This window comes from Epinephelus fuscoguttatus, linkage group LG13 (assembly GCF_011397635.1).
Source record: "Epinephelus fuscoguttatus linkage group LG13, E.fuscoguttatus.final_Chr_v1".
Classification (NCBI taxonomy): Eukaryota; Metazoa; Chordata; class Actinopteri; order Perciformes; family Serranidae; genus Epinephelus; species Epinephelus fuscoguttatus.
This window is the reverse complement of record NC_064764.1, coordinates 20593960-20621588: the sequence shown is the minus strand read 5'-3', so window position 1 is coordinate 20621588 and position 27629 is coordinate 20593960. Positions and strand designations below refer to the sequence as shown.

Here is a 27629-nt window from a genome sequence, read left to right as displayed (position 1 = left end):
TTTAAAAAACAAAACTGACCTTTTTATTATTTTAGCATGGTTGTGTAATGATGCCATCTTTGTCCACATATTTCTTCATATATTTATATATCTATAGAGATTTAACATGGCACAAGTTTCTTTTTTTTTAACCAGTGCTGATGAGTGTAAACCAGGTAACATGTTTTTTTTTCTGTATTTACAATAACATGAAAGAAATGTACAAGACTCCATGGCATTACACAGCTTCAACATTAAGTACAGATACAACTTGACCCCTCTGTACAATCTAACATCATTAGTTTACTATTATTGTTTTTTTTGTTTGATTTTTTTTTTTACAGATATGAGTTCATGATCCATTTTGGCTTCAGCACATACACATTTCCCATCTTGACTCCTACCGCAGACCCTCGCTCACATGACTCACACCTCTCACCATGCTATCACAGCTAAGAGTTTCATAAAGAAAAATAAAACTAACATCTAGACAGAGCAGGACGCACGTCTCCTCGCTGTAGTGTGGGGTTTCATCCCTCAACAGGCCCCCAGCATGATTCCATCTTCTTCTACTAAATAAAAAATAACTTAAAGAAAAACATTCCTTGATTTCCTTCTTTGGCACATTCCATCTTTCCATCTGCCATCGCTCAGGTGAACTCCCCCTCCACACACACACATTCACTTGAAAACAAACACACTTATGAAGCCAAGTTCATGAAAAAAGTCTGTCGGTTGTTATGTGCTCCCGCGGGCTCCTCGCCTCCGCTGCAGGCTGAGGACGGGGCGTCAGGAGCATCTCCAGACCTATACCCAGGAGTCAGGGGAGCCGGGGTACTGCTCTGCCCTGTAGGAAGGCCTCCGTGTGCTAGCGTAAAAGTCCACATAGTTGGTGGTGGATTTCAGTCCGTGAGGCTGGGAGCTGTAGTCGACTGTGGGCGGGTACGTGATGACCTCCTCCAAGTACGGGTCGTCATAGCCGTGGGGATGCTGCAGGTACATTCTGTACGTGTCGTAGTTCCTCCTGCCCGGCTCCTCTGTATAATACATAGGCTGCAAGGAAGAGAGACAGGTAGGACCATGATGAAATGATTTTCACTGGAACTACATTCACTCAAGTGCTGTGTTTAAGGTAATAATCCTCATGAAATGGAGTCAGATCGTGGAATTACATCCTGTTTTTGATACTCTTTAGTTTTAATGTTAGTGGCAAGATGGGTCTCATTGATGTCAGCCTCATCGTATGTGTCATTTCACGCTTCCTATTCATCGTCTAAGCAAGCAGCCTTGCAATGCATTCTGGTAGCACTGCACTGTGTTTTAAAAGATGGGGCAACCACTCCTCATTTCCGTAGAGTTATATCTAGGCTACTATATGCAAATCAGGGGCATCCAGTGCGACTTGCCACCTCTGGAAACTCCTGCAAAAAAAAAAATACGTTAAAACTAACCATCGATCTGAAATGAAGACAATTTCATTAATTGCATGGCTTATTTTTTCACTTCACATAAAATCATAAAATATGTGAAAATGTCCAAGCAGGCTGCCAAGTTGGTCTAGTTTCAAATCTGGAAGCAGACAGCCCATGTACCAAGGGGCACAACCATCAAGGGTGCCACTAGCGGCACAAAGCAGCGCAACCCCAAGCATCCAAAAAGGCCCCCCTCTTTAAGGTCAGTGGCTAGGTGCTACTATTGTGCCTTTCCTGTGCCAGCTTTCTAGAGTGCGGCAGCAGGTTGCATCTAAGGTCACTAAGCAGCCTCAACAAGCATCAAATCAAAGCCTATTAACTTGAAATCCTGAGTGCAGAGCTGATCTTCTTCCAGGTGCTGATTATAAGTGTGTAGGCCTATCGTCAGTGGGACAGATGTAAAGCTCTGGCAGCTCTGCGCTAAAATCAACAACTTCTTCTTTGTATTTATCACACACTGATATTAACGGATGAAGGGAAAGATATCGGTCAGCTGTGATTGGTTGTCGTAACATGACACGCATTGCACGCTGCTGAGTTCCAAAAGTTGAACGCAGTTTATCTCAGGGTGCAGCCGTTGCACCCTGAAAAATAGGTGCTCGGGAACAGCTGCACACCACAACAGCGTCAGTCTGGTGTTTGAGCACCCCTGCCGTGCGTTTACAATGAAAACAATGAATCTGAGGGCCCAAAAAACGCAGTTTTAAAATGTTACTTTAACTTAAACCAAACCATTATCCAATGCTGCTGCTTCATATAAAAAGCCAGTGGCAAAACACCTCATGACTTGTTTACGAAAAAAGACAAAGGTCATTTAACAAGTACAGCTTTGAATTTCTGTATTATTTCATGCCACTTAATATCCAAATCACAGGAGCTGCAATTATTTGATAAAGACAAAATGTGTCACAACAACATATACCATCAAAAATGAAGCATTGTGGTGCTACAGAGATGCCCCGGAATAGAAATCAAATTCTAGACAAAATTCTAAGGAAACATGCTTGTTTGGTGCAGACCCCAGCAAAAATGACATCATTATCATTTTGTTTTACTCTCTTCACTGAAAATGAAATGCAAACATTATCATTCCCACTCACACTGTGACTCATATTGCAATATCTGTCACAATAATCACAATATGATCTTTTTTGCATATTGTGCAGCCCTAAATCTCATGTACAAGATGGTTTTCCACCTGATTTTTAAGTGATATCATGAGAATCAGTTAGTGGCTACTTTGCAGATTCCAGTTTTCATTCATGCTGCATTTAAAGTAAAAAAGCACAGATATGAAGATTGATACCACTCTAATGTCTGCCTGGTAACTACAAGACTACAGCCAGCGGGAGGTTTGCTTAGCTCAGCATAAAGACTGGAAACAAGGGGAAACAGCAGCTTGGCTCTGTCCTATAGTCACAAAATCTGCCTACCAGCACATCTAAAGTTCCCACAGTAACATATAATATCTCCTTTAATTCAATATTCATACCCAAGGTGTTAAACATCAAGATGTGGTTTTACAGGCGAGTTATATACCAGACTATTTCGTTTCCAAAATGACAAAGTGTTCCTGTAATTAAAGGATCTGAGAACTTCTCCCAACACTGCCAAGTATAGAAAGGCTTTATTACCATCGTCCACTTGATGGTAATAAAATGGAGCAACATATACTAACGTCTCAGCAGATTCAGCAAAACGCACTCTGTATGACTGCAGGTTTCTTTTAAAGCCAGTAAGCTAATCAATCACCTTGTAGCCCACACGTCTGTAGCACTAATGCAACAGAGAGCTGCTGCAAGGTAAAGGGTAGAAATCCACAAGATAGATGGAATTTGTCTGAAATAAATGGGCTGATGACTGTCCTCGTACATTAACTGGTCTAAATGTGATGGGATGAAGGACACAAGAGAACTCTCTCTTTTGCTCCCCCTCCTCCCCTTCGCCTCCTTCTCACTGTGCCTGTTATCTGAATGGGCACACATGGATGTGTCCCGCAGTGACAGGTGCCTGAGACGCGCCCAGACCATCCCAATCCCAGCAGTCACATTCACTCTCGCTCAGACAATAGCTGATGTGCTGGGTCATTCCCAGCATCGCCATTTATCCGCAGCGGAATACGCGTCAGTCTCTTTGTATTAGTCAAGTGGGGCGGAAGAGCCGGTCGTCCTCGCCAGGTTTATACAGCGTGGTGGAGGGATCTCAAACAGGGGCCTTGTACCATTACTATCAAACACTTCCTAGAAGAAAACATTGGTTTTCAAAGGTGGGATGAAATCTAAAGTTTCTTATGAATAATGAAACCAAGTAAGCCCGAAACGAGATCATCAAAACAATTAACAGTCAAGAGATTAAATTCATTTAATTGTTTTAAGTCTCTGCTACTTTCATTTTTTCATTCTTCTAAATATTGGGGGGGGGTTGAGTGCCCTGCACCCCCCCGAAATCTATACCTATGCCTAAATGTGTGTCTCTATAAGTGACTGCGCAGCGCTGTGTGTCGAAAATATTCTGCACGAATAAACCAAACTAAAAAGGTAAATCCAGAGTGAAGTTGTGTTTTGGAAATGATCTCATTGGGTACAGCGGCAGCTTTGAATCAGAGCAGACAAACAGGAGCAGATAAAAAATGCAGAGCCTGTGAAGCAGAATGATTATATTCACCTGTGTTCTTCTGGGCTCCTCTCTTGTGGGGGATGAGTAGTAATATGAAGAAGGCTTTCCAGACCCTTGAAAAAAATAAAATGAAATAAAAAGAGCAATTCAGTGGGACTTGATGCAAATACACTTCATTTCATATCAGTGAAAAAGTCTGCACATCCCCATAGGGCAAATGTCTGTATTTAGATAGAGCAGGATCAAGAAGTGCTTCGCTGTGCTGGGGAGAGAAATAACACCAAATAATGGAGTTGGCTACTGCTGTTCTGCTGTTTGCATAGCCCATGGGATGGGTATTTTTGTTGGCACTTTATCCGACCGGTGGAATCCTGAAACTCAATTTCCATTTCGCTGTGTAACGCGTGGACTGTTGAGGCTGCGGCTCATGTTGTTTACTCTGCCCTCCTCCTGCTCCCGCCAGCCAGCGTAGGCTGGCAAGAGCTCTTGTCTGGCAGTAGTGTATGTCTGGTTACCCACTCACTACCCCTGTCTGCATGCTGCAACTTGGGCCTGCTAACAATGCCGCCATTGTAGAGTGTCCACCACTGGCTGGCTGGTTCGCTTTACTGCCGTGCAGACCGGCTCTGAAGCGCTCTGAATTGAAATGACTGGCCGTCTCCGGGCTGGCAGGCTTTAGAGGGGACGATAAGAGAGGACTGTCTTGGCAGGGAGACGAGACCGGCCATGGAATCTGCTTGGAGCGTTACGAGGGATAAAACAGATAAAGCCCTGCACAGAGAGGACCACAGGGCAGCCTGTGATCACAGTCTGCTGCAGATAGTGGACACTGCTTGAATTTGGGTTAAAAGACTGCTAATATGCAAACTGTATGCACTTTCATTGCATTGTTTGAGTACCTGTATACTGGTTTTTATGGATACTGTTGTCCCCATGGTAGTTATAAAATTGCATAGTTGACTGCGCTCTCTGGTAGTCTCTGATAGTGTCTCTATGCTCTTTGATGCCCAGCATGGCAGGAGACGACGTGGCACTGGCAGCTGTGAAGAGAGAGAAACACATTTCAACAATAAATTCCAGAGGTTTTCCTGTTTCGCTGGATGAGTCTGTTTTCGTGAAACTGGAGCCTACCAGGGTGGTTCACTGGGGACATCTGAATGGTGGTGGTGGGGAGGGTGGGCTGGGACTTGAACCTGTCCCGTTCAAGTGTTGACACTGGGGTGAGGAAATGGTTTTGGTTCCATCCATCCTGTGAGGGGAAATGTGGTGGTTTTAGAAGCAGAGCAGTGCTGGATTTTGTAAAATTTGCTTTCCAATCCTTTGCTGTGTGGTCCACAATAAGCCCAAGTCGATACAAAGGCACAGTTACTTTTATGATTTATCTTCTTACCCTTTAATATGTATGAGACATGTCTTTTTCTTTTAAAATCCAAACATGTTACTCTGTTTTCCTTACATTTAAAGACATTAAAAACAGGCTATTCATGTGTTGTGCACTGACAAAATTAGATGGGCGACTGTTAACTGTACCATCATGTCATCAATCCCCACGCTCTTACTTTCTTATAGATGGTACGCAGATCTCTGTACTGCCACAGTGTGTTCAGCACCTGCGCAGCTGCTTTAACCACCTTCATAGAGTACCTGGAAAACAAACAAAAACATAAACATGTATTCTTTTGAGTAATCCCAATCACTTTGACCTCATTTTAATTCACGCTGTAAATATCACAGGACAGTGTGATTGAAGGCAGAGAGTGTCCTCAGAGTGTTGTAACCTGGAACATTACTGAATATATAGCAGGCTAGAAATAGCTGCTGGTCCATCATTCCACTGGGACATGAAACCTCAATGCACACAAAACCACCTTCCCTGCGGCTACCGCTTCTCCTTCTCTGAGCATTTAAATATTTGTGTGTGTGTGCGCTTAGATGTGTAAGTGTTTGTGTAAAACTCCATGATGGTCTGTACAGCCCAGCCTGCAGGCCACATATGGCTGTTTGTGTGTCCAAGCGGTGCATTTGAGCATGTGCACATGTTAGCAGGTTTACATCGGTGTGTACTCTGCACCCTCACTAAAAGCACCGAGACAAATACATGCTGCTGTGGCCCACCTGTCTCCTCTGCCCTTGGTGATGTTGACCAGCTTCTCGATGCCGCCCGTGTCGGCCAGGGCCTTGGCGTTCTCCATGTTTTTGCTGGTGACCTCGTGCAGGGTGCAACAGATGGCCGCCACCGTCTCATCTGACAGCAGGGTGGTGTTCCCCCCGGGGAGACGATTGACCAGGTCCCTCATTGCATACTTCCCTGAGAGGAAGGAGGGGGGGGAGTGAGACGTGCAGCTCACACATTATGATGTGCCGTACAGCAGGAGCGTATGCACAGAGAGAAGATGTATAGACTCTCGCTGCATTTATTTTTACACGTTGCATAATGTATAAGTGGATGTCTGCCACTGTGACCTAAACTACATTCTATTATTTCTATATCATGAATGATATATTCATGGTGCTGGAGCTGCAGTGAGGTAGGCAGTTTTCCTAAATGACATTGCGTTATCATCACAAGGACGTCGGTGTGTGAGCATCCTGGTGTTACAAAAAGGATTGTTTCTCCCATTTCTCCTTCAGCAGAGCAGCCCAGCTGAAGGACCTAAATACATGCAGCATAAACTCTCCCTCACACACACACACACACACACACACACAAAAGCACCTTAAACACAACACTGCAGCTCCTCCCCCATCTGCCTACAGGCGTCACCCCTGCATTGCTGGAACTGTAACTCCTCATTAATTCCACACAGAGAGCACATAAAAACTTGGTTTTCATTAAATGAGACTGTTTCATGGAACAAAAATGGCTGGAGTGAGAGGAGAAATGAAAAAGAATAACCAGTAAGATGTTCACAAAATGCGCTGTTCCTGCTTCTGCATTTAATAGTAATAATAAGAAACATATATAGCTCTATCATGCAAGGCGTGACGCAGTTCTGGGATGTAATGTGTTGAATACACACACTAATATAGGCTCAAATGTCCACCATACTGTATGTCTTGCATTGCCTATTGTGTGTCAGTATAATTCTGATACGTATTGTGCCAGTTTCCAAAGGATCCTAGTGTATATTCCTCCCTATAAATCCTTTATACGTCCTTACTAAGCAGTTAGGTCAAGTAAATGTAATGCTCAACATATTATATTAATGTTTTATGTTGCATTTATGCAGGTTAACAAACTAAACTATAAATTGTTTATAAAAGTGGATAACGTGTCTCCACTTCCTCCCACTGTACAAGAATGAAGCCAAAACATCTTGGATACGGCTGCTGCCATTTTGCGCTGGTGACGTCATTTGAAGCAAGAGTCTACGCAGCGGCGATCTCCACAGTATCGAGCTCCCGCCCAAACACTCTTCTGACCAACTGTGAGCAGCGTCATTCATCGGGAGCACAACAGTTGACATCCACAGCTGTCAATCACGATTTCAACTCCCCTTTTGAAGCATCAAATCACTAACTGAAACCAACTTTATCCAAAAAATGAACACTTACATACATCAGTGTGATAAGTTCTACCTAAAATGATGTGTGGTGATGCTTCTAGCCTGTTGAAATAAAGGCCTTTTATATTTTCAAACCATCTTGAGTGCCTGGACCAGGATCACTTATGCCTTTTTTTTGGCAATAAGTCTTCATCTCTCTTCATGACAGAAACCATGTATGGGGAGAAATTATTTGACGTGTACTTTGAGTTTTTAGTTTGGCCCATGTCCCAGCAGCTAACAGAAAAGGGGTAGGAATAATAACCAGTACTACAGCCAGCCACCAGGGGGCGATTGAGATGTTCTGGCTTCACTTCTGGAAAGCTGTCATGCTGTCTATCTTTATTATACAGTCCAGGAGCTACCCCCATTTACAACATGGCTTATGAGTGCAACATGAGCTACACTGTTTATTAGAACAAAGCTAAGGTAAGAACAGTGTTCAGGATCTTCATGTCTGTGTACCATTCTCAGAATCCACAGTGTGACTGACCTATGAGCTCCTTGTTCCTGACATCCAGCGCCATGTTCCTCAGAGCAGTGGCAACCGAACACACCACCCTGTCGTTATCCATCCGCAGCAGCTCCACCAGGATGGGCAGCCCCTTCTCCTTACGCACTGCTGCACGAATGTATGCTGCAAACTGCACACACAGAAACACACACACAAAAGGCATTAAACCTTCAGAAGGGTCTAGACACCACGCGGGAAAATGGATGGTCTTGAGGTGTGCGATTAACGTGTGTGATTCCAAGTGTGAAACTGACGTCAGCTGTGACTGACACAGAGGCGCTGAACTGTTAAATCCTTTTTAACCAGTGGAATAGATGCTATGTCTCTGAGGATATCATATTTAACAGTGTATAAAAACAAAGATGTGTGTACTTGTGTGTACGTAGATACACAGACATGCTGTACCTTCCAGTTGCCGGCTGACAGGTTCTGAAGGGACCCAGCTGCGCCCTCCAGAGTGGCGGGATTCGAGCTCTCAGCCAGCAGTGTCAAGTAAGGCTTCACCACCGAAGGGTGCCATAGCATCTCTGCCCCCTTGGGGGACTTCGAGAAGCCGGGAATGGGTCCCACACCGTCCCACTGAACAACCAACCACAGAGTTTACTCAGGCGTAAATACAGGCTCTAATGCTTTTGTTTTGTTTACAACAGCAATACATAAAATTACAGAAATAAACATTTAGATGATAGTGCAGCAGTTGTGAGGTTTGTGTGGGACTGTCATGGGGAGTTTGACCAATTATATAAAGTGCTGCAGGAATGATGTTTTTTGGTGGGCCAACCCAGAGGTAAACATCGCTCTGGTTCCCTCAACAATTGCCGATGAGATTTTTCCACTAGATTTTAGATTATTGCAGAAAATAAACTCTGCAGCAAACAAAATTCATGATACTTATATGATTTGTTCAGCAAGGTAATCACCACAAATGAACACAACTAGTAAAGTAAAGGGCTAATGTTAGGCTGTAAACAAACTACACCAAAGCTGTAGGACTTTAACGTGACCACCACTAATCTTATGTGGCATGAAGACGTTTAATGTCCCCGACAACCTCCATAGTCTCATTTAACCACTTGTTCAGAGACATCTGAATGCTTCAAAATTCACAAATGTCGTAGAATAAAACGTGAACATTTCTTAAAGGAAAACTTCTGTGTTTTTTAACCTGGACCCTATTATCATATGTTAGTGTGACTAATGGAGACAATAATTTTAAAACCGGATCAGTATTGTGAGAGACCGCTGCAGCTGCAGTGGCAAAACACGTTACAGTGTAATCCCTAGGGACTATTGCGCACATCAATTTACGTCTCCTAAAGCAGCTTGTTTTTGCGACTGACATGCTCCACTAATCCGGTCTGTTTGTTAGTGTGTGCAACAAAGTCTCGCTCAAGGAGAGGTCTTGTTCTGAAATTTTGGAGACTTTTCAACATTGTCAGAGTCTACTTTTTTTTTTTTTTTTAAACTCTTTTTATTGGAGTTTTCAAAGTTCAACAGTGGTGGTAGTATAAAAGTGAAAACAGAATTGCTGACGGAAAAAAACAGAAAATATTCAACAAGTCAAAAATCAAAAATACTCTAAAGGGTGATTTGTCATACATGAATAGAAAAAGACATGAGTTTGCATAATAACAGAAAAAAATTATCGCTCTATTTGAAACAATAAAAAGAGAAAATGAATGGATAAATAAAAATGATAATAACTGAAGAAATTAAAATATGGGAGGAAAATGGGAGGATTTAGAAGGATGTCAGTTTGACCATGTTTTGTGTCATTTGAACTGGGCTAGTTAGGGGAAGAGCTTAGTGCATTTGTCTTAAACTATGCTTAAAAGAGTTGCCAGATCTGGTAGAATTTGTTTTCACATTCTCTTAGAGAGAATTTTATCTTTTCCAAATGCAGGTGGTACATCACATCCTTCACAGGGCAGAATGGGCAGGAGCCTGCGTTTGCTTCCAAGTTAATAATGTCAATCTATGTGCTAGTATGGTTACAAACAACATCATATTATGTTGGAAGGTGGTTAACACAAGAGTGCGGTCAGTGGATCAGGATCAACAGGTCTACCTGGAACGTCCGATAGCAATTGAAAAATATTTTGCCAGCATGTTGTGACTCTTGGGCAGTGCCAGAACATTTGGGCTAGAAAGTCTACATATTCTTAATAAGCTAAATATTCAACCATGATGTTGAAAATCTTTTACATAACTCTAAGCTATGCTTTCTATACTTCAACACAACAAACTCCTCCCAGCACTCCTTTGATGTCAGACACTTATAATAATAATCTGAGTCTGTCAGTTGAAAAATGAAGCACTTTTTGGGGACATAAATTGATGGTGCATAATTTCCTGTTGAGATTACATTGCGTCCTGTTTTGCTGCTGTGGCTGCAGTGGTCCCTCTCAATGCTGGACCCATTTCAAAAACTGTCGACTCCATTCATCACTTAGACACAAAAACATGGGGAAATAGGATCCAAGTTCAAAAATATTGGAGTTTCTCTTTAAGCTTGTGTTTACAACAGACCTTATTTCAGACATCTGACCAAACACCCTTAAAAAAACACTGACTTCGACACAAGGGAACCGGAATTGCAAAAACACTACCTCATTTCTGGGTTTAGGACTCATTCCGGCAGCACTTCATTGTAAAAAATCCATAAACATCAAAGCTCCATTAATGTTGACATACCTATTGTATAAATGTGGACGATTAAAACTTCAAACTGAGCCTCGACTTAAAAAGCAGCACACTCACTGTGTCTTCCTGCAAGCTCTTTTTTTTCTTCTTCTTCTTCCTGCCCCAGCAGCTGGAATCCACCTCTTTACTGGGCGACTCGCTTCCCAGTAAGCCGTCGAGCTCCTGTCCCCCTATGAGTCGGGATGGCGGCAGCTCCAGCTCCAGACGATATGACAGGTTCCTTAGAGTGCAAATACAGTTCTCCACAATCTGATGGCAGACAGAGGGAGACGGGGGGTTTGGGTGGGTAGTTATAGCGGTGACTTTCTAAATCACCATGACAAAAGCTACAATACAATAAACTCTGTGCAGCGCGCTACACTATCCACAGCCGATGTGTGGTACACAGGGCTGCTATTTGCGGCGTTACAAATCAATTCGTTATGGAACCCAAGGGTCTCCAGTTAGAAGGAATATCTAGACCAGAGCAAATGGATTTTATTGCACGCTGTTTGAGTTCTGCGCAGGCTCTTCCTCACAGAATGTCAATGAGCATATATGTTAGACAAAATTAAGGGGCCGATTCCCAGGGGACGCCATCTCCACTTTACGGATGAGCCACTTGACTTTTTATGTCTTCTACAGAGCACAGATGCATGTCTGAGAGGTCTGATTTCATTTCTACCGTTGCCATAATATATACAAGGTCAATGCGCTGCTCGTCTATCGGGTTCTGGATGTCATGCATATGTGAGTTGTGCTTTGGGTGATAAAGCACATGAAATAGTTCCTGCTGGATGCTGTTTGGGTCATTCAGACAAAGGCAATGAAATGATTCAAACAGGGTTAAGTGGGATTTTTTTCCCCAGAGCCTCTTATCATGTGGCAGCATGTTTTCCTCCTGGCTAAGTGTGTGTGTGTGTAGACATGTGTGGGTGTTTGGTGCGTACCTTGCTGTCGAAGTCAGAGGTGTTTACGCAGGCTTTGATGACGTAGAGTAGTGAGTCAACCAGTCCTTCACAGACGCGCATCTGTTTTCTGGCTTCCTCACCAGCTGAACTCAGGTTCCTTTTGAAAAGCACATCACACACGCACGCGCAAATAAATTAGGACTTGATTTGAGGCTTTGCTCAACAAACAAATGTGCAAATACACAAATGACAGCTGTGTGTGTGTGTTTGTGTGTCCCACTTGAATGTGTAATGTGGGTTTTGCCCTCCCAATACACCATCCATTATGTATGAAGTGTGTGTGTGGTCTGACTGAAGTCATTATAGCACTTTGCTGAGTAAATAAGGAACTAACTAAGTGTGCTAACACACACACACAAAAACAACATCTTTGCATGTATGTGCACACACACACACACACACACACACACACACACACACACACACACACACACTCTCATATCGACTGGCTTTTACCAATTAAAGGCTAAACTCAACATGCACAATGTCATCAAAGGAAGATGCCCCGGGAGAGAAGCTGGGAAGATTACATCATCGACTGTAATGAAATGATGATGACTTTCAAACAAAGAAAGGTAAGTATAAAAGCTGTTTGACTAAAATATGCACATCTACCAGAGTTTGTTCCCTTTGATGTTGTATTAAAATCATTATTTATGACATAACAAACATCTGATATTATTAACCATGTAAATGTTACTCTTCGGTGGTCTGTACACTGCCCTCTGAAGTTTGTTGTGTTTGTTTGTAGGTGGTTACTCCAATTAAGGCAACATTATCAATGCAATTTACAGAGGAGCCAACATTATGAGCTCATTCTCCCCACTAGATGTAATAGCGCCAAATGTCCACACAGGGGTGCTAGAGCCAAGTGTGCTCATCAGGTGGTTTTACCTCAGGCAGCCTGTGGTGTTCCTCAGCACCAGGGAAGAGTGGAACTTCAGCTTGTGGTCGTCATCGAAGGTGGAGCTGCTCCATCCAGAGTGGGGGATGATCACAGTGTTGGTCAGAGTCGTTAAGGCGTCCCTAATGATTGTCATCTTGACGGCGTCACATGACGACAGGTTCCACAGCACCCCTGCGGAGACACGCACGCCAACACGGGCATTGAGAAAACAGGCACGCAAACCTCTGTTTGTGTCAGCTGTCATGTGCAGTTAGGGTAGCCCATCGGAGACACCAGCAACTCTGGCTTTTAATAGCTCTATGTGTGTGTGTGTGTGTGTGTGTGTGTCCATGAGCAAAATATACACAAACAAGCAGAAACAGACACTAACACACACACACACACACACACACACACACACACACACACACACAAGTGAAAAAATACTCCTCTCCACAACTGAAACAGCAGCTCGAGCATCAAGGCATCAGACATTCACATCAAATTTCATCTGGGCAGAATATCCTCAGGGTGAAGATTATTTGCTTGAAACGGGGGGAAAAAAGAGAACGGGGCGGAGATCCATATGGCATAGGCTCAGTTATTTGAAATGAAATATAAATAATGTAAAGGCCTTCGAAATTATGCCATCATTTCACTCAATTCAAATATACTTTTGGTAACCACTGATAATCATTCACAGTCTTGGCAGCCTTTGATGCTGCATCTGTCAAGGATTAGCCAGCATGTAGCATGTTCTTCTAATTAGATGCCTCTTGCTGCTAGGCTTATACTGGGGCACAAGCTGACTTGTACAGGGAACCAGCAAACTTGGAGGAGGCTAATGCTGCACGAGCTGGAGCCTACTGTACAGACGCTGGGCTAAATACATACTCGAAAAAATGCTGCTGCAACAAAACTACAGAGAGCATGTACAGTCTGCATGTGTGTTAGTGGTCTAAATGTGGTTGCTTCATGATTTATACATCATGATTGTGTTCAGTGTTTTTGCTCTACAATTTCTGACCTTGGTTTGTAAATGCAGAACAAACCACATGACCTACACATCAGGGCAATTTACTACACAGAGCTCTGTGTGTGTGTGTGTGTGTGTGTGTGTGTGTGTGTGTGTGTCTCTCAGGGTGGTGTTTTTAAGAATCTCGTGATATGATATGTATCACGGCACAGTGATGAAATGACACTGAAAAATGTGCTACTTTGGCACTGATGCAGCCCCTCTATGTTTGCAGTCACTTCTCTAAAGTTTTGCTTAAAGTCCTGCCCACAGCACTATCTGACTGTTGACACGTCACAAGTAATAGCCTATTAACACTGGAGGGTGCTGTGCCGCAGGTGGTAAAGATGGAGGCTAGAGCTGATGCTACCGTGAGCAAGCAGACTCTCCAAGAGAACTACAAGGAGAGGAAGAGGTAGCGAGACTGCGCCTGGATGTGGGCAAGAGCTGTGACGTGATTTCCTCCGCAAACTAGTCAAGCTGCACTTACACTTTACATCCATGTCCATTCAAACATGGATTCTTTACACACATCTCCCCCCTGGCAGCACAGAAGATTTTTTACCATCACCACAGCTTCAAGGTGGGCACCCAAGATTAGTGTCTTCGATTCAGTATCTGACCAGATGTCTCCCCCTCTCTTCCTGAAATATTACACTGAGTAATAGCTAGCAAAGTGTTTCTGCACATTATGATGTCACAGTAAAGTTGTCCTTTGACCTTGTGGATATAAAATGTCATCATGTCATTATCTTATCCTTTTAGACATTTATGGGACTTTTTGTCATAATTAGCGTAAGAATTATCACATTATGGCCAAAAACAAGTTTTGTAAGGTCATGGTGACCTTGTCCTTTAAGCTTTGACCACCTAATTCTAATCAGTTCATTCTTGAGTCCAAGTGGACGGTTGTGCTAAATTTGAGGGAACTCCCTCAAGGCCTTCTTGAGATATTGCATTCAGGAGAATGACACAGATGCAAGGTCACAGTGACCTTTGACCACCAAAATCTAATCAGTTCACACTTGAGTCCAAGCCAATGTTTTGCACCAAATTTGAAAAACAAAAACAAAAAACAAACAAAAAAAATCCCTCAAGGTGTTCTTGAGATATATGTTCACAAGAATGAGACAGACATGGTCACAATGACCTTGACTTTTGACCTTTAACCATTAAAATCTTGAGCCAAGTGAATGTTTGTGCCAAATCTGAAGAAATTCCCTCAAGGCGTTCTTGAGATATTGTTTTCAGGAGATTGAGACAGTCACAGCCACCTTGACCTTTGACCACTAAAATCCAACCAGGTGATCCTTGAGTCCAAGAAAAAAATCAAGGAAAATAATTCCTTGCAGGTGTTCTTGAGGTATTGTGATCAGTCATGGTCACAATGACCTTGACTTTTGACCTTTGACCACCAAAATCTTATCAGTTCATTGGTGAGTCCAAGTGGATGTTTGTGCCAAATTTGAAGTGCAGTCCAAAGATATCTCATTCATAAGAATGTGATGGATGGATGGACAAACTGGAAACACAGTGCCTCTGGCCACGGCTATCACAGACACAGAGGCATAAAGAATAGATAGTGTTTATGACAATCAATAGAGGATCACAAAACATAACATTGTGATATTTAAGTGTATTGATATTTTCTTACACCAGTGGTGTATCTATACCTGGTATACAAGGACACCTCAGTGGGAGAGGTCGAAAATAATGATTTGCCTTTCCTCACTTCTTTCTTAAGCTCACTTTTTATTTCCTCTCAGCACGCTTTCCCTCCCTCTCTCTAATTGAACCAATGGAGACGATAATAGTCTATAATACACCCCAGGAGCCCAATTCAGACAAGCTGCTGGCAAGAAGCTATATAGACGGATATGTGTCTGCCAAGCAGTGTCTCTTCCAGACATTTATAAAACAGCCATTTCACTTACTATTAACCTTATTAACACTACATCAAAGTGCTTTAAAACCCATTAAAATCCTTGAGTTAAATTTCACTTTCATATTTATTTTGACAAAATGTCAAGACAAAGCTGAGAATTAAGCGATACTTGGCGCTCGATGGTTAACATGCAGCATGTGCTTCTTGTCAGCGCTTGCCAGCAGTGTGTGAGGGGCTGCATGCCGAAACCCTAGCATCAGGTGGGGCTGACGTCTCCGCTCTACTCAGGCAGTGGGATACATTTCAATCAATTCCTTCTGTGGTGATCGAGCTCTGCTCCTTGCGTAAGCACATTCAGCTCTGTTTGCCTTTCTCACGGGATACTCAGACACACAAGGATTGCCCTGAAATAGGGCCGCTAATATAGTGATAACACATAAATTCTCACGCCTGCTGACCAACTTCCCTGGGCCCTTTAACTCACACAATTCCACTCTCTCTCCGGCAAATTCCTCCACACCTGCTCTAATGTCAGTTTGTAGAAATGAAAGATTCTCTGCAGGATTTCCGAGTGGTCCTGTGGAGGCAGCGGCATGTTGGAGAAATCAACAGGCGAATTCACTGAGGTGTGACTGACAATGCTGTCAGTGGTGCAACACTAGCGGCAATAAGTCAAATCTAACAGTCAGATTTAGCAGACCTGTGAGTGTATGTGTGTGAACAGAGCCCTAAACTGTATTCTCTGCTCATGTTTTCAGGTGCTTTGGCTTGACTTTAAAACACCGACCCAGTGTAAACACTATTGTGACACCAGGGCCAATAGTCCACCCAGAGCTATACTCCAGAGAGCTCGAGGAGAGGAAGGCTAAATAGAAAAAAAAAAAAAAAAGTATAAATATACTATGAACGTAGTTAGAATGACTCTAATTGCTGCTGAATCACTGATCCAAAAGCTAAGTGAACTGAAAACTGGATGGATATTTCTCCTGACTTGAAGTAGCTCAGCTGAGGAAGGCTCTCTGGCTTTGATGTGATACAGAGAGGAAAAATGACAAAAGATCACTGATCAGGAATTAAATGGCCAGAAGGCATTGTATTCTAATGACTGCAGTCTAAAGACTGGGTCATGCTAGAAGAGAAGTAGTTTGTACAACATGTTGTCCAATCACGTCGCAAGGCAAACGTGTTTTTCTGTTGTTCCGACTGGCCACACTTGAAGGCAGGGTGAAGAGCAGGCTGTCATAGAGAGGGTAGAGATAGAGGCACATATTTCAGACAGTCTCTGTCCTCAGAGGCTCTCCAGGTTTCCTAAATTGTCTGACTATCTCAGAAACAATTCTCTTAGAGTACTGCAGTGCCTTAAGGGCACTGAGACACAGAGTCCACCAGCTGAGTCCATGGTCAGTCTGGTGTCAGTACCATTTGGCCATCATCCAGTGTGTTTACATAGACACGAATAACCCGTTCATTCATTTTACCGTAACCGCTTACCCTGTTAGGGGTCGCAGGGGATTGAAGCCTATTCCAGCTGACAATGGGCGAGACGTGGGGTACACCCTGGACAGGTTGCCAGACTATCGTATTGTAGACACCATATCCTGTTTCAGAAACCGAAATAAGCTCTTATCCTCTTTATGAGAAACCCGAATATGCTACCTGGAGCACTTTTAAAGAAACTGGGATAATGTTCCTTATCCTCGTTATTTAGATCCTTCGACTACCTGCACTGGCATGGCTTCAGCCAAGTGATGTAACAGAAATAAAAAAAAATGCCAGCAGCGACAGCGTCTCACTTCTGGAGCAATGAAGGAACAGAGTTTTGTCTTTCAGTTACAAAAGCTGCTGCGAATCTTTTTCCACTGCTCCCCTGTCCTATGCGGTGACAGTGACAGTGGCAGGCTGGCATTAGTGTGGAAGACTGTGTTACAAGAGTAGCATAGCTGCTTTCAGGAATAACATAAGGCGAGGAATGAAGTAGAGTGTGTGTGGTTGAGAGAAAGAGAAAGACATGGATGCGCTCAGAGCAGAGAGCTGGTGGCGATCGGAGCAGAGAAAAAAAATATCAGTTAAGTTGTGAATTGGTATTAAACATACAGAGTAGTGTTCTGTATTTGCTGTCGCTCTCATCTATCATTGCACAATGCCAACACAAAGAGACTGCAATAATTTTTGATAGGTTACTGGTATTTTTCATGTGCACGAGGAATATCAATAACCTGATTTCTCTGTGCTCAAGTAAACACCACATCCTGAATATGATCCTAACAGGGATAAGCCTCATGAACAGGTTATTAATGTCCATGTAAATGCACCTACTGAGTGTTTGTAGCTGACTGTTGCTGTTTGAGTGCGTGGCACACTTGGCGTTCTCCACAACCATTACCATGTTCTGTGTGTAGAAAATCAATGTCATCAATTTGTGGCATCTTGCTCTTGTTTTACACCTCAGTATTTGCTTTTCTTCTGCCATAAACAATACTGCAGGCTGACACTGCCCCTGCAAAGCATATCAAAACCCTTCAGTGCTGGGTGCAACTTTTTATTAGACACACTTGTTCATATTACGAGCATATAAAGACAATTCCTAAACAGATTTACAGTGGCATGAATAAGGCTGGGTGAATTACTCATATAGAACACTGATGGCGTATTTCATCCAGATTTGTTTTTTGGCATTTTCGCTTTCAAACAAATTTGTATCTGTTCCAAAACAGGATTTGGTGTTTCATCCAGCATTTTTCTCTTTTTTGACTTTTGTTCAGATAGTTTTGATTATATTTTTTCATAAAGACATATCACTCCTGGCTATCAAAGAGTACCAAAGAGTACAACACTCTGTCTGCATAACAATAACAGTAGCACCACTGCTCTTGGACTGTTTTACCTGCACACTTTTCTAATGCAGGACGAGGCTGTTTAACAGAGTGAAGACTCAGTGAATATAACTTGTGTTCAAGTCAAGGTCTTCACTCATCCTTTGACATTTTGTTCAAAGTTTATATCTTGAATAGTAATCCATCCATCCATCCATTTTCAACCGCTTATTCGAAGCCGGGTCGCAGGGGCAGCATTCAAGACATCACTCTCCCCAGAGACACCTTCTAGCTCCTCCAGGGGGACTCCTAAGCGTTCCCAGGCCAGATGAAATACGTGATCCCTGCTCTGGGTCTACCCCTGGGCCTCCTACCAGTGTGACGTGTCTGGAACACCTCCAATGGGAGGCGCCCAGGAGGCGTCCTGATCAGATGCCCATACCACCTCAACTGACCCTTTTTGACGCAAAGAATCCAAGAATCGCCACCTTAACGTGGTGGAGGGGTTTGTGTATCCCTGTGATCCTGGGAGCTGTGTTGCCTGGGGCTAATAGCCCCTGGTGGGTCTCCCAAGGCAAAGTGGTCCCAGGGGAGGGGCCAGACTAAGAGTGGTTCAAGAAGACCATGATAAAACAGCACATTTGGACAGAGCACCGGGGCCCCCCTCTAAGGCTAAACACAACCTGAAACTATCTCTTCCAGATACACGGACTAAATTGATCTTTTGTTGGTTTGTTCCCAAAATATCTGCCTCCTGGCTCCGCTGATCTTTTTCTCTTAAACCACAGGTCAGTATGTCATTGACTCTGTCAGGTGCAGTAACTGGGTGGGCATTTAGTTCATTCCATGAAAATCTGCTGATCATTCAAAAAACTGCCCAATTTATTAACCTTTCAATTTTTGAGAGCTGAACTGGAAACTTGTCAATGCAGCATCGACTAAACCTCAGACAAGCAGCTTGGTGTGTACTTTTGGGTAAGTGGGCGTTTCTCATTTTCTCCCCCACACAGTGGAAGCTGATGCATTGCTGCTTACGGCTATAACTGGATTTATTTTTGGATCAAATTCAGTTTCTCATTTTTCATTTGATCAAAGGTCCTAACCTCCTCATTCTTTGTTCTCAAACTTAATAAACACAGCAATCGATGCCAACGCTGTGCAACTCTGTGTGCTGGTGCCAATCCGTTCATCTTTGTGTAAAGTGGAAGAAGTTTCACCAAAAAAACAAAGACAAAAGTTTAGTTTTATAAACTCAAAAAACTAGAATCATCGCCTTGCAGTTGTATGCCTCCACCAACCAGTCAAGTCGAAGTTTCCATCCATGTTTGTCCCAACTCAAATACGTAGTGAACATTTTAAAGAAAATTAATAAAATGTATTAAATGTATTTTTTTGGCAAAATGGTAGTCATCATTATATTGACATATATGATCCCAGTGAATAATTTCCAGAGAGAAACATACTGTCTTCACATAAAGACTACAGCAGAGTACAGAGGACTGATAGAGAGCTTCACCACATGGTGTAACGACAATCACCTGAAGCTCAGTATCAGCAAAACCAATGATCTTCTGGTGGACTAACACAGGAACAGGATAGAAAACAAAGTTGTGTCAGTAGACAGTGCTTCAGATATGGATGATGCTGCAAAGAAGCTACAAATGCTAAAACATGGATGCTTCGGAAACATTTTTAACCCGGCAGCACAGAAAATCTATAAAACAAGCACAGTTTCAAGATGGACACTCAAGATTAGTGTCACTAATTCAGTATCTGACTGAATGTCTCCCATTCTGTTCCTGAGATATGGTGTCAAATAATGGCCAGAAAAGTGTTCTTGCAGAATTCTGGGATGTCACAGTGACGTTGACCTTTTCAATATAAAATGTCATCACTTCATCATTTTAAACTTGTTAGACATTTGTGTGAAAGTTTGTCATAATTAGCACATAAATTCTTGAGTTATGGCCAAAAACATGTTTTGTGAAGTCACAGTGACCTTTGACCTGAAACCACCAAGATCTAGTCAGTTCTTCATTGAGTCCAAGAGGACATTTGTGCCAAATTTGAGGATATTCCCCAGGGGTGTTCTTTGATTATCACGTTCACGAGAATAGGACGCATGTATGTACGAACAACAGGAAAACGCAACACCTCTGGCCACTGCTATTGTCAGCGTGGAGGCATATTCAAAACTGTTGAATAGATAGAGTATTACATATTTGTTTTTGATGTGTTGATTGGATCAAATAATATCTGGTCTCATTAAGAGCAGTTCAGTCAGGAGCACTTTGGTCAAAGAAAACTCCTTGAAATGGCTCTGTTCTGGGGCCTCTCTGCATCTCAGGCCCATGCAGAAAGCCTTTTCCACCGCCTACGTGGAAAGCCTAAGGCAGAGAGAGCACACCTCTCTGCCCAAATTACCCTGCCCTTCCATGCGCCTGCGTGGAAAGCCTTAAGGCAGAGAGAGCAAACCTCCCTGCCCTTCCATGTGCCTACATGGAAAGCCTGAGGCAGGGAGAGCAGCATCAAAGACCACCCCGGAACAGCACAGAGCAGCATCAATGACTTCCATCAATAAGCTGCTTCATCAGTTGATTGGCTGTTTGAGATCAGCTGATGTAGCTGGGATGTGAGCTGAGCTTGACATCCCACAAGAACAGGAAAGTGTTAAAATATAAAGTCTTCACTCTGTGTTTTGTTTTATCTTTCATTGTTTTATATGTAGGTCTGCAGATTTAGAGCTATAAAAACAAGTTTTAATCTGACAGAATTGGCCATTTTGTTAAAGTGCACCTAACTCCAAATGTAATGGAATCTGGCATATTCACAAATATCATCAAATACAGAATGATGGAAAAATACCAGTAGCCTTGCTGCAGCTCGTAATCCCCACAGCAGAATGGGAAGTTATTGAGTTATTACAGTAATAACAGAAACAAAGACAATACAAACTTCAGTATGACGGCAGTGAAGTTGCAGGCGATAGCAGTACAGGGGGAGACACTGAATAACACTAGCTTGAGTTCTTTTTTATATGTAAGAGGAGATAAGGGATTTCTTTTGTTTATTGCCTAACCAAACTAGATCCAGAGATTTGTCTTTTCTAGCAGCAGATGAGGAGTTTAGATGAAGCGGTGAGTGTATACCAGCCAAATCAATCATCTCCTGTATGAGTGACTCCTTTTATATGACAAAAATATTTTTCTGTAAGAATAAAGAATTACCTTTAAATACACTCTGTCGTACTAAGGGCAACATACAGACTCTCCAAAGCTCAAACACAATGAAATCATGATAAAGAGTGGAGTTGAGTTTGCGAAAGAAAAGCCAAGTGGAGCAAGGCAATATCTAACAAAGAGGAACAAAACATTGTGTGTGTGTGTTGTTTCAGATGTCTGCAGTACCGCAGCTTATGATAATAATAATAAACTTTATTTATATAGCACTTTTCTTAACAAGGTTACAAAGTGCTTGCCGGAGGAAGAAAACAGGCAAAAAACAATAAAACAACAACAATGACAGTGCACTGAGGTTTGGCCTTTGGCCAATCTGTGGGGCTGTTTCAGAACAGAGCAAGAACCACAACAGCTGCTGGGAGACCAGGCAGGTATCCCTTTGTGTGTCCCCACAACACGACCTCTGACCTGAAGCAGGGGGTGGCCTGTCGTTGCAGCTACTTCTAATGAAGCACAGGTGACACTTGGACCTCCCAGCAGAGCCGAGACGGAGCCGCTGAATGGGAATTACGACACTAAGTTCTGACACCTGGCTGGCCTCCTCACCAGCTCCCATGTAGAAAGGAGCTGCTGGTGAGTGAATGATTTGTGTCTGCTCCCCTTAAAGCTTCAGTGTGGGATGCCCTTGTCATCCAGCTGAAAGCTCTTTATGTGGATTGTTCTCATCAGCCGTAATTAACCAGAGGTGATGCAGCACTTCTGACCTTTTCTAATTGCTCCCCATCCTGGAGTCTGTGCTACCAATTAGCCGCAGCAGGCTCTCAGGCTGGTGGATGAAAGGGGAAAAACTTAAAAACAGAGCCCACATTAAAGCTACTTACTTGGTTGGGCAAAACGTCTGTACAACCTTTTGAGGGCAAAACACCACCAGATACCACAGGTGAGTAGTACAGCCATACGTTGTTTTGGTGGCATCCCTGCATGATGAACTGCCAACTCTGTCAAATACACCACGTTTGACTTCATCACACAGACTGTATAGGTTGTAGCTGCTGTGGTAGTGAGCCAATCAAACATTGCATTAAATCAAAGAATGCTTGCATACCAAACATAAAATCATTTTGTTATGAATGTGGATACAAAAAGGATCGAATGCAGGTTTAATCTGACTGAACAAGTTTCAATACTATTTGGTTCTGGGTTATTCAGTAGATACCTTAAAGGTATTGAGTGCCAAGTGGAGCTAGGTGATAAAACGATCTTGATAGTGGACGCGATAAAATTGTTTTTAAAGATGATAAACTTTGACAGTTTTTCTCGATATAAATTGAGCCTGTCACACAGCAGAAATAAACACGATCAGAGCCAGTCTGCTGCCTCTTTCTCTGCCTTTCTCTACTTCAGGATATTTTACTTGCGTCAGTGAAGAAAACGCTCATTATCCATAAATGCAACCAAAGGGAGACAGTATGAAATTTTTCAAACACCCACAGAAGTCGAACACAACTTGAAGAAATGTGGCATTTTTGTTAAGATAAATGTTTACATTTAGATGTTTTTACAATATATTGTCATAAAATATCTTCTAAACCAGGGGTGCAAACTCATTTTAGTTCATGGGCCACATACAGCACAATATAATCTTGGATGGGCTGGACCAATAAAGCCATTGCACAATAATCTATAAGTGACATCAGCTCCAATATTTTTCCCTTTTTTTGTGTGAAGAATTACAGGTACATCCGGTAGACGTTCATCCTTTGACAAAACAGCCTGAGATGTCTTAAGAAATAAGGTGCAAATTCAACAGTATGTCTCAGTTTTTCCACATTCAGTCAATCTACTTCTCACTGTCATTACATGTGCATTTATCCAGACATTTCCTGATACAGATTCTTTTGAAGTGATGCTGCCGATTGTCAATATTTTGCACAATGTTCAATATCTTTGAACATGCTCACAGTAAGTATTCATTGTTATATCAGAGAACTGTGATCTGGTTAAGGTGGAAAAGCCTCCAAGGCAGAATTTTACATGAAGTGGGCAACCCATTGCTGAACTCGGTTAATGTTTATTTTATTCTACTTTATTTTAAATGAACCATATGTTAAAGTTTAACTAATGAATCCAGTGGTTCCATCAGGCTTCAGTCATTATCAGGATACTCCTTAAACTTGCAGCATTATTAAATTCTATATTGTGAAAAATATCTATCAGTATGGAAGCAGTTATTGTGATAATGTTATTTAGCACCAATACCCAGCCCTGGAATGAAGGCAATGAAAGGAATTTCAGCCACTGACTCCAGTTTACTTCACTACATAGACCACAAATTAGAAGACAAATTATACTCGTGCTCTTTGGAAATGTTGATCCTTTGTTTATGTATTATACAAAGTAAACAGGCAGTTAATTGAAACAGGAAACTGAATACAATCTCCTTCAATCTGTTGAGCTCGTACTCTGACTGTATTGTTTTCCTTCAGAGGACCGCTGGACTGTAACCCGAGACCGTATTAGAGCGAGGGCTGGATTCGAGCTCAAGCAGCTGACTCAGCCACCTGGGAGCCAAATGTCTTGGATTGCTTATTTCTGTAGTGCTCCACCCTGATCCTAAACAACATGGATTTATACGCTGTTTGCAGAGCTTAGACAACACACAAATACAACTGAGCTACACAGAGAGGAGGAGACTGACAAGCAGACTGTCAGGAACAGTTGTTTTCAGACAGAGACGGAGCTAAATCTCTCCGCAGCCTCAGTAATAAAAGCATATGAATCCTGTGGAAATGTGGTTTCATTTCTTTGCATATATCATAAGCAGGAGTGACAGCAGTGGCGGCAACTTAAGGAAAGGCCTCAATGACTCAGTTTCTATGACAGTTTTAATTATGTAAATGACAGTAAGCAGTCTGTTAAACTGTTTAGTCAGAGTATCTTAATTCACGCGTAATCTCTACTAGCAACATTGTACTGTTAACCATGACGGGCAGCACCAGGTAACCATGAGCCACATTCAAGACTCATAAGCAACCAAACCATCACTGTAGAATAACAACCCCACCTAAAACTCCTCAAGGTTTGTCAGGTTAATAATTCAACACCTCCTAGACAATGTTCCTGTCCTGCTGTAACCCCACGACAGTCCTCCTAAGGATGTGATTCTCTATGAGCAGGGTGAGACTGAATCAAACAACAATGCTTCAGGCTGGACAGCTAAACAATGAGCTGAAACTCGCCACAAAACTCAATAAAGCCGAGGGGGGCTGCAGATTCAGACAACAACTCTCTGCAGGTTCATCACTACAAGCACCTCCCTTCACATTGTTCCATTGTTTTCACGTTATCATTTGATTTTGATATAATAGAAATATCATTCATAGCTGTTTTAAGTTATTTACCAAGCAAAAATATCAAACACTCTCTGATTCCAGCCTTTTAAATGTAGAGATTTGCTGCTTTTATCTGCTTGGCATGAGTGTAAATTAATATCTTTGCATTTTGGCCTGCTGTTTGAAAAAAGACAGAAAAAATACAGAGATGTAACTTTGAAATCTGGAAAACCAAAATGTGTGTTTTCTCCAATATTTTTGAAAATTTTATAGATCAAAGTAAAATTTCACCCACAAAATGACCATTTGTCCTGTCTCAATGGTGAGTTAGGAATCCAAAAGTGGCGAACATTCTTGATAGAGCTGTACATAAACTTATTTTACACGCAGCACTGGTGCTACAGAGGTTGTTTTGTGGCACAGGTCACAAAATTGTAGCATAAGTTTATCAGTAACCATCAGTAAGTATCAAGTCCATTGTAGTTTATGGCTACTTAAATTCTGTGTTAGAGGGAGTCTAAAAAGTAATTTTCCATGACCTTTCAAATTAATATAGCAGTGAAAAAATGCAGACATTGTTCTAAACATCCATGCATCCATTCATGCATCCACTTTTCATTCACCTATCGGGGGCTGGGTTATGGGGGCAGTAGGCAAAGCAAGGTACTCCAGACGTACCTCTCCCCAGCAATGTTTTCCAGCTCCTCCTGGGGAATCCCTGTGGCGTTCCCAGCCTGGATGACATACATAATCCCTCTGACAAGTTCTGGAACAACCCCAGGTTCTCCTAATAGTTGAATGTGCCCAGAAAACCTCTGACTCTGGCCCAGGACCAGCCTAATAAGATGTCCGAACCACCTCAACTGTTCCCTTTCAATGCAAGGCAGCTCTAGTCCAGGCTCCCTTAGAGAAGTTTTTTACACAGCATAAATGCATGTGTTTGGAAAGTACTGTGTATACAGCTGGATAAATGACTTGGATTATACTGCACAGGGTAAGCGAGAGTTTGTAAACGGATATTTTGATATAGTTCTGGTGTTAAAAATGGTCCCCTTTTACTTCAATTCATCAAGAATGTTTGCCTTTTTTGGATTCTTCCATCACCATGGAGGCATGTGACAAAAAAAAAACCTTTCTTCACAAATTCAGCGTAGCACAGGGTGAGCAATTGATATACAAATGGACATTTTATGAGTGAAGTGTTTCTTTTAAATTAATTAAATTCACCGATAATGACAACAATAATTGGTTGAAGCTGCCCTAGATGACAGGAAGTGTACTTCTGCTTTCACTTCATGCCAGATGGAGGAGCATTATCGTCACTATGTGGAGGGATGTAACAGTGGGAAGGAGGGATAAAGAGAGAGTATGAACACCACAAGCACACATCCTCAAAGATGAGGGGGGAAAGTTTCAAGCTCAGAATTCACCTCACAGTTTTAAAGAGCACATAGTATATCCTTCACACATGCTGACTTACCTGTGACAAGCTCCCGCACTTCTGCGTCTACAGTCTTTCTCAGCAAGCGGAGCAGAGCTGGGATACCTCCTGCATTCCTCACAGCAATCTTGTTCTCGTCCATAGCTTTCCCATATACGAGGTTCCTCAGAGCGCCACAAGAGTTCTTCTGGACCTCCAGGGCCTTGTGGTCTAGTAGGTCCACCAGATGTTTTATTCCTCCCAGTCGACACACCTATGGACAATGTAAGTGAGATCAGGTGTGAAAAGGATTTGACCACTAACAGCATTTTTTTCAGCTTATATAATGCGGAACGCAAAATCATGTATTTATTCATGTGACAAGAGAATCTATGCACGGTGATTTATTCATACTGAGATTCAAATTATTTGGAAAAGTAATGCTAATATATGACCAAAGAAAAAAAACCTTCACCACAGGAGATGTTAAAAGACTAAATTAACATTTTCATCTGGAGGGCAGATCGAAACGTACCAGGAAAAGATAGCTCTACCAAAATAAGCTTCCTGCTTTTCATTGCAGAGTATAAATCATTTTGTGATACGTTGAAATCTGGCCTCTCAGAATAAAAAAATATATTCCTCATCTCTGATGTCTTCTTCCTCTTTCTGCATTATGCTGAGGAAGGACAAGCATGACCTTTAAAATTTGAGGGAGAAAAAGGGTGGAACGAGGGGTTCCTGTGTGTCTCTCTTAACTGTTGCTGTGTGCTGCGGGTGTTTGTTCACTGGCTGAGGGCATGATTGAGCAGTGGAGATGTGTCTCTGTGTCTGTTGGCTCATTTCAGCTGCATGGTTTCGCTTGAGTCACCTCACTGTTGGTACCAGGTCCTTTTCTCTATTTCATTTTCTACTGCAGATAGTAGAGTCTCAGCTGATTGCCATAGCGACAGTGCGTGAAAAGGGCCATGACATCATCTTTAACATGACACTTGCTGAATCCTTTCATTGCCAGTCAAACAGAGGAATGTCTGCACTTGTATGGTGCATGGCATAGTTTTGTGGGCTGCCATTTTCTAAAATTGGAGCTGAGTGAATAAAAAATTTGCAGCTAGAGTTGCAATGGTATGAGATTTTCACGGTACAATACATGTCTCAGATAATATCACATTTAAGTATACCATATTTCACAATTACTATTATTATCAGTTACAATGAGCCTTAAAGGAATGAAAACAGAAGGATGAACAACGCTTTATTGTACTTGAAACTTGAAACCAATTTTATTAGTGGAAGTGTGTGTAAAAGGTCTGACAGGAG

The 27629-nt window shown here is 42.3% G+C and overlaps 1 protein-coding gene across 2 annotated transcripts in view; it reads right to left on the bottom strand.

The window, feature by feature from the left end:
- The window catches only part of pkp4 (plakophilin 4), a 119310-nt gene continuing 91681 nt past the window's right edge, over positions 1-27629 (bottom strand). For both annotated transcript variants that reach the window (XM_049593329.1, XM_049593330.1), the window contains 12 exons: positions 26370-26583; positions 12674-12857; positions 11759-11876; positions 10887-11078; positions 8532-8705; positions 8106-8256; positions 6183-6375; positions 5627-5711; positions 5199-5316; positions 4967-5107; positions 4116-4180; positions 1-1032 (listed from right to left, as the gene is read on the bottom strand). In XM_049593329.1, the coding sequence (XP_049449286.1) occupies positions 787-1032; positions 4116-4180; positions 4967-5107; positions 5199-5316; positions 5627-5711; positions 6183-6375; positions 8106-8256; positions 8532-8705; positions 10887-11078; positions 11759-11876; positions 12674-12857; positions 26370-26583 (1881 nt within the window). In that variant the 3' untranslated portion in view covers positions 1-786. The remainder of the gene's footprint in view (positions 1033-4115; positions 4181-4966; positions 5108-5198; positions 5317-5626; positions 5712-6182; positions 6376-8105; positions 8257-8531; positions 8706-10886; positions 11079-11758; positions 11877-12673; positions 12858-26369; positions 26584-27629) is intronic.